The following is a 13775-nucleotide window of genomic DNA, read 5'->3' on the forward strand; positions in this document are numbered from 1 at the left end:
TGGATCATGATGATGCTAGTCAGTCATTTCAGATGCAGTGCATGCACAGATGACAGATCTGGAAAAGTATGGAATTATATATTACCGTTCTCTAGATCTGTAAAAGTACTGTATGACATTTTAGGTGAAGGTCTTGAGAAAGCCTGGAAGTTTTGCCCATAGTAATTAATTATGCATATAGGAAAACCTGACAATGTTCTATTAAAACAAAACGGTTATTGAAAAGAGAAGAAAAATGAAACGTGTGCCTCGTTCATCAACAGATTGTCCACATGTGCACAACTGCCTGGATCTCAGCTTTCAATCTAAAACAAAAAAAAAAACACTTCTAATTCAAGGAAAGGGCTCCTGCATGGTATAATTATTGTCTTTAGTGAAGTTATGCAACTGTTAAATTGCTCTGAGTCGAGTCAGCGAGCGGAGAAATAACAGGTTTGTTTTCTGGCACTAGAGGTTTTCAACCTTTTTTCATAATATCAAGGCCCACCCATTTTGGTGTTTTAAACATTATGTTATACAATTTACAAGTAGTATATATGTATAGTTTATATGTATAAGTTTCATTATATAGATACTCCACTGTTACTTTCTTAGCTTACGCATGTTTCATGATAAATGTTTTTATGTGATGTATTCCCATGCTTTTGTTCTTGCTTAATGTAAGTCGCTCTGGATTAAGAGCGTCTGCTAAATGCCTAAATTGTAAATTGTATAACATAATGTTTAAAATAATTTAGCTATTGAAAAATAGAAGATCTATAAAGCTACGAGCTTGTAGCTTGTGCGTTCCTGGGTGCGTTCCAGACCCACAGGAACGCACCCAGGGTGCCTGCCCGATTCCAGCGAGCCACCCCGTGTCCGAAACGGTTGAGAAATGACCCTGTGTGGGGGTCCCTCTACTGTAGGCTATATACTGTAACTGTAGGTTGTACTGGCACACATCATATATAGTTAACCCATTCTGACCTGAGATCAGATTCATACCAGGTTTCCACTGGACACACACTGGTCTGATTAACCCATTCTGACCTGAGATCAGATTCTAAAAATGTCAGTCGTTCTTCGATTTTTCAAAAATAGCAGGCCTACAAGCTCGTATCGCGCCACTCGGTGGCGCGATATGGCTTGTAGATCTGCTATTTTTCAATAGCTAAAGCATAACATGATGCTAACACCAAAATGGGTGCCAGGTCAGAATGGGTTAATATGTGTGTGTTTCTGTGCGTGTGTGTTAGGTTGCGCACAGGTGGAGAAAAACAGCCATGCTGTTTTCGTGCTGCTCAGTGCTCATACCCACCCACCCAGCCAGTTGCCCACACACACACACACACACACACACACACATAGCTCCGTAAGGTAGTGGTTGCACCACTCAAAAATATGCACCCAAAGACACTGACATCGCATGGGAGAGGAAGCCACCTGCAGGGCAAAAAAGACATGCAAGCAACTGATGCCAGTGCCGATGTCACTTGTAAGTCAAGAGCTCAAACAAAAAATATACAAAAGGTATTGTTTTTTAAAGGAAAACAAAGTCTGGAAAAGGTCTGGATCTATTTTGGGAAAACACATGAGTATATAGGCTACAATAATAGGGTTAGTCTTATAGTGCATTCGACTTTCTCATTTCGTGACAGCCATGTATTTTCCCCCCCCCATTGCAGTGCAGCCTACTGTATATATAAGTCAAGGAGTCTTTATATCAAATAGCAATGGCAAGCACAAACACATATTTCAAAAGCGTTTTTTTTTAATAACTTTTACTCAAAATGCATATATGAAATATCTAAAGAATTATAAATGGCACATCGTTATAAAAGACAGTTTTAATAACTGTATAGTGCACTCACAACAATTTCGCAATTTTATAAAAACAGCTTATTTTCAGAATGTATGGATCATATAGCACAACAGCATATTATTTTACTGATACCCCCAAAATAAATACCAAATAAATAATTATCCAAATAATATAGGACAAACTGATGCATTTCATACTATTCTAAATATTATAGAAAAACAGACTGGTCGAATATTTACAGATTTCACACAGGCTCTAGATTTGCTAATAGTAAAAGCTTGTGTAAAAAGTAGTGCAACGTATTTGCCATTAATGCAAGTAGGCTATACAAAGGAAGAAAAACTGTTTATCTTATCCAACAGTTTTCGACGTCAAAATGTTGTATTTGCGATTATGACTGTCCGCATGTTTTAGGAAATGTGAGTTTCTTTTTTCGTTGTTTTTTTATTTTATTTTAGTGTGTCTGGCTGGCTGGCATGGTGACGGGCTAAAGTTTTCCTTGCATAATTATACTCCTGGGACGATGACCTCACCTCACCGCAGCATTATCACTCGGTGGTACACGGTGTCGCAGCCAGGCAGCTTTCGCTTGACAAAAAGAACAGATCTAAACTGTTTTATACTGTAGCTTGTAGACCTTTTTGTCATAGCTTTAAATTTACGATACAGTAAAAAAAAAAAAGCTTTCATATCAGCCGGAGTCTGCATGAATGATTGTTTAAGGAGACAGTTTATAAGGCGTTATATTATAATGAAAAACGTGCACCCCCACCAGCCCCCCCCCCCCCCCCCCCCACACACACACACACACACACACACACAGGCAGACGTCGTCATGATGAGTGACACAACAATGGTCGTGCACAAAGTTCCATTTCATATGAAAAACACATTTTTGTCCCAGATTCTCCGCAAAAGAAACGCGACCATGATTGCACGCCATATGTAGTTCTTGACTCCTCGCATGTAGCGCGTCGATTCGGACCTACATATGGGGACCGCTCGCATCACGCCATCATCAGAGCATGTATAACTTCTGTCCTCATGCGTGTCTTCATTCTTCAAGGCACACCATCTACATTAACATATAGGATATATAAACGATCAGAAATATTTATCCCCATCATTATCGCACCATATTATCCTGCAATTATCACCATCATCATCAATAATGTGTAGTATAGGCTTAGTTTAATAAGGCTATAACAGTGCGTGTATATATTGACGAAAAGTGAATTTAAAGAAAGTAAAAGACATTGTCATTGTCTACATTTTTGTAAAATCGCCACTGAATATGAACGAATTGTCCACGGATAATAATAAGACTGTCTTACAAGTGGCTTACATCATTTTTGGGGGAAAAATTAATATGGCTCGCACACACACACACACACACACACACACACACGCACGCACGCACACACACACACACACACACACACACACACACACACGCACACACACACACAGAGTCACACGGTCACAGTGACACACGCCTGTGAAATCAATGCACCTGTTGCTGCTGGGCTTGTTCGGTTGGTGTTTTGTCGTGGCGCCCTACAGGTGTCGCCGTCTGACCAGCAGTATGAGGACGGTACTGGTGATGTGTATCGCCGCGCATAGGAGGCTCCTGAAGTGGCCCTTCTTCTTATTATTCTTATTGTCGCGGTCACTACTACTACTACTGTCACTGTCACCACCACGATGATGATAATGATGATGATGAGGAGGAGTACTCCAGCTCTTGTCCAACTCGTCACCGATCCTCCTCAGACGGGAGGCGAGAGCCTGTAGGACGGCGGAGCAGGTCGGCGAAAGTCCGCCGCCTCCAGGCTGGCCCTGCTGTGGCGGCGCGCACATCGTGTCGCCTGTAAGGAGCAGAGGCTGCGCGTTGGGGAGCCAGCACATGGTTACTGTCTATAGTACTGTATGCTCCCTCAGTCCAGTCACAAACAAACAAACAAAGCAACAGTTGTGTTGTGTTGTGTCGTCTCTCTCCCCTTTTTAGTTCTCCCGAAATTATGTCGATCGTTCCTTTGCTGTCCTTCCTGATCAGATCTTAACTGTGTTTGCGTTTCGCTCACTCACTCAAACACACACACACAAACACACACCCACTCTCTCTCTCATTCCCTGTTCCCTCTCTCCACTGTATTATTCAGAAAAGTGTCACATGGGGTGTGTGTGTGTGTGTGTGTGTGTGTGTGTGTGTGTGTGTGTGTGTGTGTGTGAAGGGGGGGGGGGGGGGGTTACATTACATCATCTGCTCCCAAAAGAGAGAGAGAGGTAATCGTTAACTCTTGAAACATCGTGTGGTCAGCCTTTTGTTCAGAGTACGGTGAAATGGGAAATATTTTTTTATAGACGGTAATTAACATGTTTTAGGTTTTTACTATTTGCTATGTAAACTACATAGAATGCATTATGTTTGTAATGTTGAATAACTCCATTATTTATTAATATATAGCGGCCTAACTATGGACAGAAATCAACCTGTGCGTAAAAACGCGCCTATAATGAATGCTGCGGAATTAAAATGTGCGGAACTTATGTACGGGTGATGTGTTCCTTCTCGGACTGTTTATAGAGAAGGAATGTTTACGTCCAGAGGGCTAACGTTATGTCAAACAACTGCTCATACTACTAGATTTAGCTTATTTTAAACGTCATGGTTTTACATGGAGTTGCAGCAGTAATTATTTTTATTTGAAAGGTATGCTTTACGAAGATGGCAGACGAACTTGCGACGTTCAGGGAGGATTGGAAGCAGGAGTTATCCAGCAATAAGACACGGTGTGAACCCGAGCCTGTCCCTTCTCCTCCGGGCTCTCTGGTAGGGCTGGTAGTGGTGGGTGACTGTTCGGACCGACGGGGAGGAGGAGACCCGAAGAATCGATATTTTCAAGACTTCGTCTCCTACGACTACTGTTCCACCAGCACAGAACCAGCGAAACCAGAACAAGAGAGCAAAGCGTCTTCTGCCCACGGTGGTCCTTCTGAATGTGGTAATGGTGGTGGTGGTGGTAGAGATCGAGTCCTCCAGGCCACAGCAGGAGGAGAATCCACCAAGGATCAGCCCCTGTACGTGTCCATCGCCAGCAGCCTGCTGGACGGCAGGACCAGTCCCCTGCTGGACAGAATCCAGCAGGAGAGGACCAGGAGGAAGAGGCAGTATCAGAACGAGACGGATGTCTGCAGCAGCGTCGTGTCTCTACAGAGACAGCCACACAACAAGAAGGTTATCAAAGCCGAGAAGCTGGTGGATCAACTCATTGAGGACCTGGTAATGATTCTGATGAATTGGAGAGAAAAAAGGTGGACCCTGTTTGTAAACAAGTGTAATGCTTTATTATCAGTTTGTCGTCCACAGTAACAGTCCTTTCGTATCGAGTTGTGCTTTCATGTGAAATGTACCATTTCTGAATACTGTTACATACTTCAATCAATCAATCAAACTCTGACATTATAGTGTACAACATGGTTTTGCCATAGACATTTTTGCGTGGACTGGACAATTATTACCAGGTAGAAACACAAAGAGCTATCTATTCTATGGCCTAGGTTAGCTCTGGTCCATAGCCCTATAGGCTAATGCCCTTTGCTACCGTTGTTGGCATTAGAGCTATGGACCAGAGCTAGGTCTACTGACTGTAACTCTGATTTAGGGGGGGGGGGGGGGGGGAGATTCTTGAACAAACAATACATGCTTAGAGAACCAGGGCTGTATTTTGCGTGTCTTAAGTACCAGGTCTTATTCCCTAACTTGAGTAAACTAAAGACCTGGAGGCGTGATCAATGCCATTTGGCTATTCTGAGTGGCCAAAGAGCATTGATCACGCCTCCAGGTCTTAAGTTTACTCAAGTTAGGGAATAAGACCTGGTACTTAAGACACGCAAAATACAGCCCCCAGTGTCCTTGTGGACTCCTAATGTGCCATACATATTGTCATAGTAAATCATTCAGTCAGTGCCATATATATTATGAGGAAACCCTGGAGAATGACATTCATTAGTTGAAATAAGAACATAATAAATGCTATGTAAGTTGTAACAAGTGCTAGACTTGGCCTTGTCTGTGGCTAAACAAATAATTTACTCCTTCCAAGGATCAGGCACATTTTGTCCGTGTGCACATTGATGTTCCATTTGTACACTCCGAGGCCGACTTACAGACTTGAAAGATTACCGCCGAGTTTAATTAATTAACACATTACATTTCCATGTCCTTAATGTTTCAGAATGAGGTCAATGACATTCCCTTCTTTGATATCGAGCTGCCGTATGAGTTGGCCGCAAAGATATTCCAGCATCTCAGCGCTGCTGAATTGGGACGATGCGCCCAGGTAATCTGTACCATTTCCCCCCCCCCCCTCCTCTCCTATTTTGACACATTCAGTGGTGGTAGAAGTACTCAAACTTTATTGGTAGTATTCAATACTGCAATGTAGAAATACTCGGTTACAAGTAAATGTCCGGAATTCAAAACTGTACTTGAAGTAAAAGTATGAAAGTATTGCTATCAAAATGTACCAGAAGAAAAAAGCACTCAATATGCAGAATGCATACATTTAGATATGCTAGTATTTTCAAATAGCCAGAATGTATACAGGGCTGAAGTGTATGTATTGTAATAATAACTCAAAATATACAAACTAGCTAAAGTTTTCAAATAATTTGCAGTGGAGTTAAAAGTACAATATTTAGCCTCTTGCGATGTAGTGGAGTAGAAGTGGGGCGAGATGGAAAAGGGGCGACCATACCTGTTACCCAACTGGGTATACCCAGGTACAGTTGGGTAACCGGTACGGTTGCCCCTTTTCCATCTCGCCCACTACTCTACCTAGCTGTAAATAACAAACATAATTCATGTTTGTGATTATTTAAATGGTATTATCATATACATTTATCATTGTTAAGTTCACTCGGTATATCCACAGGCATAATAGCATGATGATGCCATTACAAAACGTGGGCTACACGTGGAAGAAATGTGATTTAATAAAACGAAATGAACTGCTAGAAGGTCCTAAATTAACTTAGTTAAGCAGTCACCGTCTCTGTGACATGTTGTTCTTTCTAGACTAGTATAGAGATCGACTACTATGCAATCAAATAAATCTGTATACAAGATAATTTCAGATTTCAGAGAGGGAGTGAAATAATAAATTAACTGTTAACTACATTAAGGGGGCGATTCGTACAGTAGCACATGAGTGAATGTGCTTGGGTTGCTTCGCGCCTCACATTCCACGTACAGTAAACCTCATGATCCACATCCGATCCTTTGTCCCGCAGGTGAGCAAGGCATGGAAAGTCCTTGCCGAGGACGGCGTCCTGTGGTTCCGTATTTGCCAGAGGGAAGGTTACCATCGGGAGGCCAGCGTGTCCGACTTCCTCTGCTGGAAGAGCGCTCTGCGAGACCGCAGGATCTCCGACAGCACCGTGCGCTATAACTGGAAGGTGAGCTGCCTCAAAACCAGGGTGGTTTTTTGTGGCCGCAAATTTAGATTTTTACTTTTAGTCATCGTCTCGTCTTGAATAGTTTTCATTTCGTTTCAGTCACATTTTAAGTCACCTGGAATGTTTTAGTGTTAGTCTAGTTTTAGTCGACTAAATGTCATAAGATTTTAGTTGACTAAATCTACAGGTGGTTTAGTCGAACAAGATGTGTTTTGGCGGGCCTTGATGCCGTCGTAATGGCTGTTTCTTTTTCATGCAACTAATTTTAAAATGACTCATACTGGATCTCTTGTCCACTAGTCCCTTCCTAACATTTTAGTCTAGTTTTTCTTTGTTGACGAAATTGTCAGTATATTAGTCTTAGTTTTCTGAGTTTTCTGTTCCTATATGTCAGTGGTGCTCAGCCTTTTTCATGCCAAGGACCCCCAGAATTATCTGTATTTGGCTGCGGACCCCCATCTGAAAATATGTTGTTCCAGGGACCCCCCAGAAGCAAAGATTTGAGTTAAAAATGTTCTCACTGAAAGAATATATATTCAAAGAATAATGCTTAAAACACCAAAAGGGGTTCCTGTCCTGAATGGGTTAAAGTTCACCCAACAAAAATGGGCATATTTAGTTACACACCTTGAATTCACAGAGATGTTTTTATCGCATTCCTGAGCCAATAAATCGGTCAGTGGACTCAATTGAGTCTCCTACTCAATATGACACTCAGTCGAGTCTTTACTCGGCCGGTCATCAAATTATTGCTCAGACGGAGCCCTCCATCGCCTCTTCCAGTCATCCCGCTTCTCCATACATCAGTTCGTTGGTGCTTTGCTCTTCTGCATCGTTCTCGACTACATCCACGTATGTTGGCGTGGGACGTCCTCGTGATCGATGCCCGTGTGTTGGTTCCCAGAGCACCAGTTTGCTGGCTGGCCGTTCTTGATGTCTTTGGCAGTGTCTCTGCTAGTCTCATAATTCTCCTGGTTGCTATTTTCTGGCTCACCCTTGGTAATCCCTCATACAGAGTCTTGTTAGTGACATGTACAGTCTTGCTAATGTTAAGTACTGCACGCAGCATTCTGGGGTAGCACCCGTCAAGAGACTTGCTGCAGGGTTGTCTTCAGGGTCCAGCATTCACGGCCGTGTAGGAGAACAGACTCCACCGCCGCGTAGATGAAGCTGAGTTTGATTTGTTGGGGGAGATCGGAGTTCCATACACTGGTCATGCCACTCAGGGCCTCTCCATGCAAGTGCCTTCCTCACTTTCAGGTCTTGCTCGGTTGAGTTGACCCATGAGCCCAGGAACGATATGTGACAATAACAGCTTGATTGGGTGTGTCATTATTAATGGAAGATAAGTCATTTTCTGTGGGTGAATTATTTATAGAGTTCTTCTCCGACATGATGGATACATTTGATCAAAATGTGAATTCAGTAGAGCAAATCTACTGATAATGAAACATTATTTTCAATTCATCAACTCTAATAATGGCTAAATCATTTTCTCCACAGAACCGCGTGGGAGCCATCAGCCAGCTTCAGTTTGAGCTGGGAAAGGTGCTGTGCGATGTTAGCTCCCGTGGCAACTTTGTCTTGGCTGGGTAAGTGAACACCTGCATGACATTTACAGTACACTGACATACAGTATGATGTACAGTACAATTACATGTAAAGCATTTAGGCAGCTTAGAAACAGAAAGGTTTTTAGTTGTGTTTTTAAAAGAAATAAGAGTGGCAGGCAGCAGAGCTGCAGTTTTCTGGGAGTTTGTTCAAGATATGTAGTGCATTAAAATGCAATTAAAACCTAGCATCTACAGGGCATAAAGTTCTCAGTCCTGGGGACTGATTTCTGTCCTGAGGATCTCATAGGGGTCATTTAATGAGATCAGTGCAGATTTGCAAAAAAAACAACAAATCAGTCTTGGGATTGTTTTTGGCTTTAAGCCCTGCATCTATACCATCTCTCTAGACAACAGGCTATTGATAATGGCTGTGCCATTGATGAGCAGCTGATCGGGCTCAGGTTTTTAGTTCAGACATACTATTGGTCCGACTGTCATTAGACCGACAACCTGCCTAACCGCAAGCACGGGAGCAGGGCATGTCCGACCGCTGTTTCAGCATCTAGCGTCTAATCTGCTTGTGCATCCCCTGCTGATCTACTTTTCTATTGTATTACTATTCTCAAAAAGTGATCTAAACAATGTACTGTATATGAATGGTAAATGGTGCATTTATATACTGTGTAGCGCCTTTATCCAAGGCGCTTTACATAGATTGTGCATTATACATTCACACATTCACACACCGATGGCGGCGGAAACCATGCAAGGCACCGACCAGCATATCAGGAGGAGCAATCAGGGGTTCAGAGTCTTTGCTCAAGGACACTTCGACACTAACTCTGGGGTTTCGACCTGGCAACCTTGCGGTTACCATCCGGCCACTCTACCGCTGAGCCACGGGGTCTGCTTCGCTGCTGCAAACCTTCCCTTCAATACGTGTACTTACAGTATGCATGATTCAATACGTGTACTTACAGTATGCATGATTCAATACGTGTACTTACAGTATGCATGATTCAATACGTGTACTTACAGTATGCATGATTCCAGTGTTTCTTTAAAATATGGACAAAGCGTTCTCCGGGTCTGATATGGACGTAAAATGAAGCCTGTCAGTCCTTGAACTGTAAGTCGCCATCTTTCTAGATCCGTTTGGGCCCAGCTGACCCATTGGCTGGCCCAGACAACGAGGCGGGACTTCCCCCCCCCCCTTCTTCTTCGTTGGTTTTTATTTTGACTCGAGTGGGTGGGGAATCCCGATCATAGACTGTAACGGTAGCCACGCCCCTCAGAGCATATGCAACATTTTTTAAATAAATGGGACCATAATTTTCCAAAAAGAATATTATGATTATTAGAAATGAGACTTTAAACTAGTGACTGGAAGCAGAAAGTATTCATGACCATGTTTATTAAGGTAATACAGTCTAGGTGAAGTTGGGCCCAAATACATGGACTTCTATGGGGCTATGGGGTTTTCTTTGGGCCCAATGACAGCGCCACAACAGGCCATTATATGAACTTTCAGGAAATCCTGATTTCCTTAGTGGCTTCACAAAATATCTGTCTGACTGCCCCCTCACCCCCTGGTTAAATATCTGTCTGACTGCCCCCCTGGTTAAATATCTGTCTGACTGCCCCCCTGGTTAAATATCTGTCTGACTGCCCCCCTGGTTAAATATCTGTCGGACTGCCCCCCTGGTTAAATATCTGTCTGACTGCCCCCCTCACCCCCTGGTTAAATATCTGTCTGACTGCCCCCCTCACCCCCTGGTTAAATATCTGTCTGACTGCCCCCCTGGTTAAATATCTGTCTGACTGCCCCCCTGGTTAAATATCTGTCTGACTGCCCCCCTGGTTAAATATCTGTCGGACTGCCCCCCTGGTTAAATATCTGTCTGACTGCCCCCCTCACCCCCTGGTTAAATATCTGTCTGACTGCCACCCTGGTTAAATATCTGTCTGACTGCCCCCCCTGGTTAAATATCTGTCTGACTGCCCCCCTGGTTAAATATCTGTCTGACTGCCACCCTGGTTAAATATCTGTCTGACTGCCCCCCTGGTTAAATATCTGTCTGACTGCCCCCCTGGTTAAATATCTGTCTGACTGCCCCCCTGGTTAAATATCTGTCTGACTGCCCCCCTGGTTAAATATCTGTCTGACTGCCCCCCTGGTTAAATATCTGTCTGACTGCCCCCCTGGTTAAATATCTGTCTGACTGCCCCCCTGGTTAAATATCTGTCTGACTGCCCCCCTGGTTAAATATCTGTCTGACTGCCCCCCCCTGGTTAAATATCTGTCTGACTGCCCCCCTGGTTAAATATCTGTCGGACTGCCCCCCTGGTTAAATATCTGTCTGACTGCCCCCCTGGTTAAATATCTGTCTGACTGCCCCCCTGGTTAAATATCTGTCTGACTGCCACCCTGGTTAAATATCTGTCTGACTGCCCCCCTGGTTAAATATCTGTCGGACTGCCCCCCTGGTTAAATATCTGTCTGACTGCCCCCCCTGGTTAAATATCTGTCTGACTGCCCCCCTGGTTAAATATCTGTCTGACTGCCCCCCCTGGTTAAATATCTGTCTGACTGCCCCCCTGGTTAAATATCTGTCTGACTGCCCCCCCTGGTTAAATATCTGTCTGACTGCCCCCCCTGGTTAAATATCTGTCTGACTGCCCCCCCTGGTTAGATATCTGTCTGACTGCCCCCCTGGTTAAATATCTGTCTGACTGCCCCCCTGGTTAAATATCTGTCTGACTGCCCCCCTGGTTAAATATCTGTCTGACTGCCCCCCTGGTTAAATATCTGTCTGACTGCCCCCCTGGTTAAATATCTGTCTGACTGCCCCCCTGGTTAAATATCTGTCTGACTGCCCCCCCTGGTTAAATATCTGTCTGACTGCCCCCCTGGTTAAATATCTGTCTGACTGCCCCCCTGGTTAAATATCTGTCTGACTGCCCCCCTGGTTAAATATCTGTCTGACTGCCCCCCTGGTTAAATATCTGTCTGACTGCCCCCCTGGTTAAATATCTGTCTGACTGCCCCCCTGGTTAAATATCTGTCTGACTGCCCCCCCTGGTTAAATATCTGTCGGACTGCCCCCCTGGTTAAATATCTGTCTGACTGCCCCCCTGGTTAAATATCTGTCTGACTGCCCCCCCTGGTTAAATATCTGTCTGACTGCCCCCCTGGTTAAATATCTGTCTGACTGCCCCCCTGGTTAAATATCTGTCTGACTGCCCCCTGGTTAAATATCTGTCTGACTGCCCCCCTGGTTAAATATCTGTCTGACTGCCCCCCTGGTTAAATATCTGTCTGACTGCCCCCCCTGGTTAAATATCTGTCTGACTGCCCCCCTGGTTAAACATCTGTCTGACTGCCCCCCTGGTTAAATATCTGTCTGACTGCCCCCCTGGTTAAACATCTGTCTGACTGCCCCCCTGGTTAAACATCTGTCTGACTGCCCCCCTGGTTATCTGAGCTGCTCAGCATACGGTGAAGTACATATAGGGCAAGTGCTAAGAAAACATAATTAGGATAACAAGTAAACATCGAGCCAGTGGCATGGATCTGTTCTACACACACAGTAACACACTGTAACACACAGTAACACACTGTTACACACTGTTCTACACACACAGTAACACACAGTAACACACAGTAACACACTGTTACACACTGTTACACACTGTTCTACACACACAGTAACACACACAGTAACACAGTAACACATCGGTCTGTTCTACACACACAGTAACACACAGTAACACACAGTAACACACAGTAACACACAGTAACACATCGGTCTGTTCTACACACACAGTAACACACAGTAACACACAGTAACACACAGTAACACACAGTAACACACTTGGCATCGGCCTATAAGTAAACAACACAGCCAGCGTCGAGTGCACTGCTCATTGACGGCTGTTTCTGGAGGGAGGACGGAAAACAAATTAACCCATTCTGACCTGAGATCAGATTCATACGAGGTTTCCACGGGACACAAACTGGTCTGATTGACCCATTCTGACCTGAGATCAGATTCTAAAAATGTCAGTCGTTCTTCGAATTTTTCAAAAATAGCAGACCTACAAGCTCGTATCGCGCCACTCGGTGGCGCGATATGAGCTTGTAGGTCTGCTATTTTTCAATAGCTAAAGCATAACACGATGCTGACACCAAAATGGGTGCCCGGTCAGAATGGGTTAAGCTCGTGGCAAACAGGACGAGACAATGATGGATAGTGAAGGAGGAAGCAATAGACTCCTCAGAACGTGATCTGAGAGAGAGAGAGAGAGAGAGAGAGAATTATCTGTATTTGGCTGCCGACCCCCATCTGAAAATATGTTGTTCCAGGGACAAAAAAAAAAAAAAAAAAAAAACTAAACAGGGAAAACAAAAATTAACAAAGAAAACCTTTTTTTTTACGTAATAAAAGTACGTAATTTATTCTAATTGTTGTTGCAATTTACGATCTGAGTTCGCTTCCCGCGTTCGCACGTCTTACTCGTATCACCCCTCCCCGCCCGGCTTCCCTCCCTCCCGCGACCACGGGCCAAGTGTTCCAACGGTGGTGGGCTGACACTGTTACCACCGCGCCACCCCGGCCAGCGCCTTGCATTCCACTTCATAGATCTGATCAGAGATCTGTCACTGTTACCACCGCGCCACCCCTGCGCCTTGCATTCCACTTCATAGATCTGATCAGAGATCTGTCGCACACAGCAGAGCAGACGTCTTGGCTTCAGTGTCGGCATCCTTTTCAACGATACACCAATTAACAATGTCTGTTCCTATTGTTAACGTCTTGACATGACACACACACACACACACACACACACACACACACACACACACACACACACACACACACACACACACACACGCTCATGCTGTGAGACGGATGCGTGGAAGTGTCAACGCTGGCAGCGTCAGTCTCTCTCGTGTCCCC

General features: G+C 44.2%; 1 protein-coding gene across 1 annotated transcript in view; it reads left to right on the forward strand.

Annotated features, from left to right (window-relative positions):
- The first annotated feature begins 4427 nt into the window (after positions 1–4427).
- fbxw8 (F-box and WD repeat domain containing 8) overlaps positions 4428–13775 on the forward strand; it is a 50941-nt gene continuing 41593 nt past the window's right edge. The window contains exons 1-4 of the mRNA XM_080756128.1: positions 4428–5084; positions 6040–6144; positions 7097–7261; positions 8765–8853. Of these exons, the coding sequence (XP_080612254.1) occupies positions 4530–5084; positions 6040–6144; positions 7097–7261; positions 8765–8853 (914 nt within the window). The 5' untranslated portion in view covers positions 4428–4529. The remainder of the gene's footprint in view (positions 5085–6039; positions 6145–7096; positions 7262–8764; positions 8854–13775) is intronic.

This window comes from Protomyctophum bolini (genome assembly GCF_963924005.1).
Source record: "Protomyctophum bolini genome assembly, chromosome: 22".
Lineage (NCBI taxonomy): Eukaryota > Metazoa > Chordata > Actinopteri > Myctophiformes > Myctophidae > Protomyctophum > Protomyctophum bolini.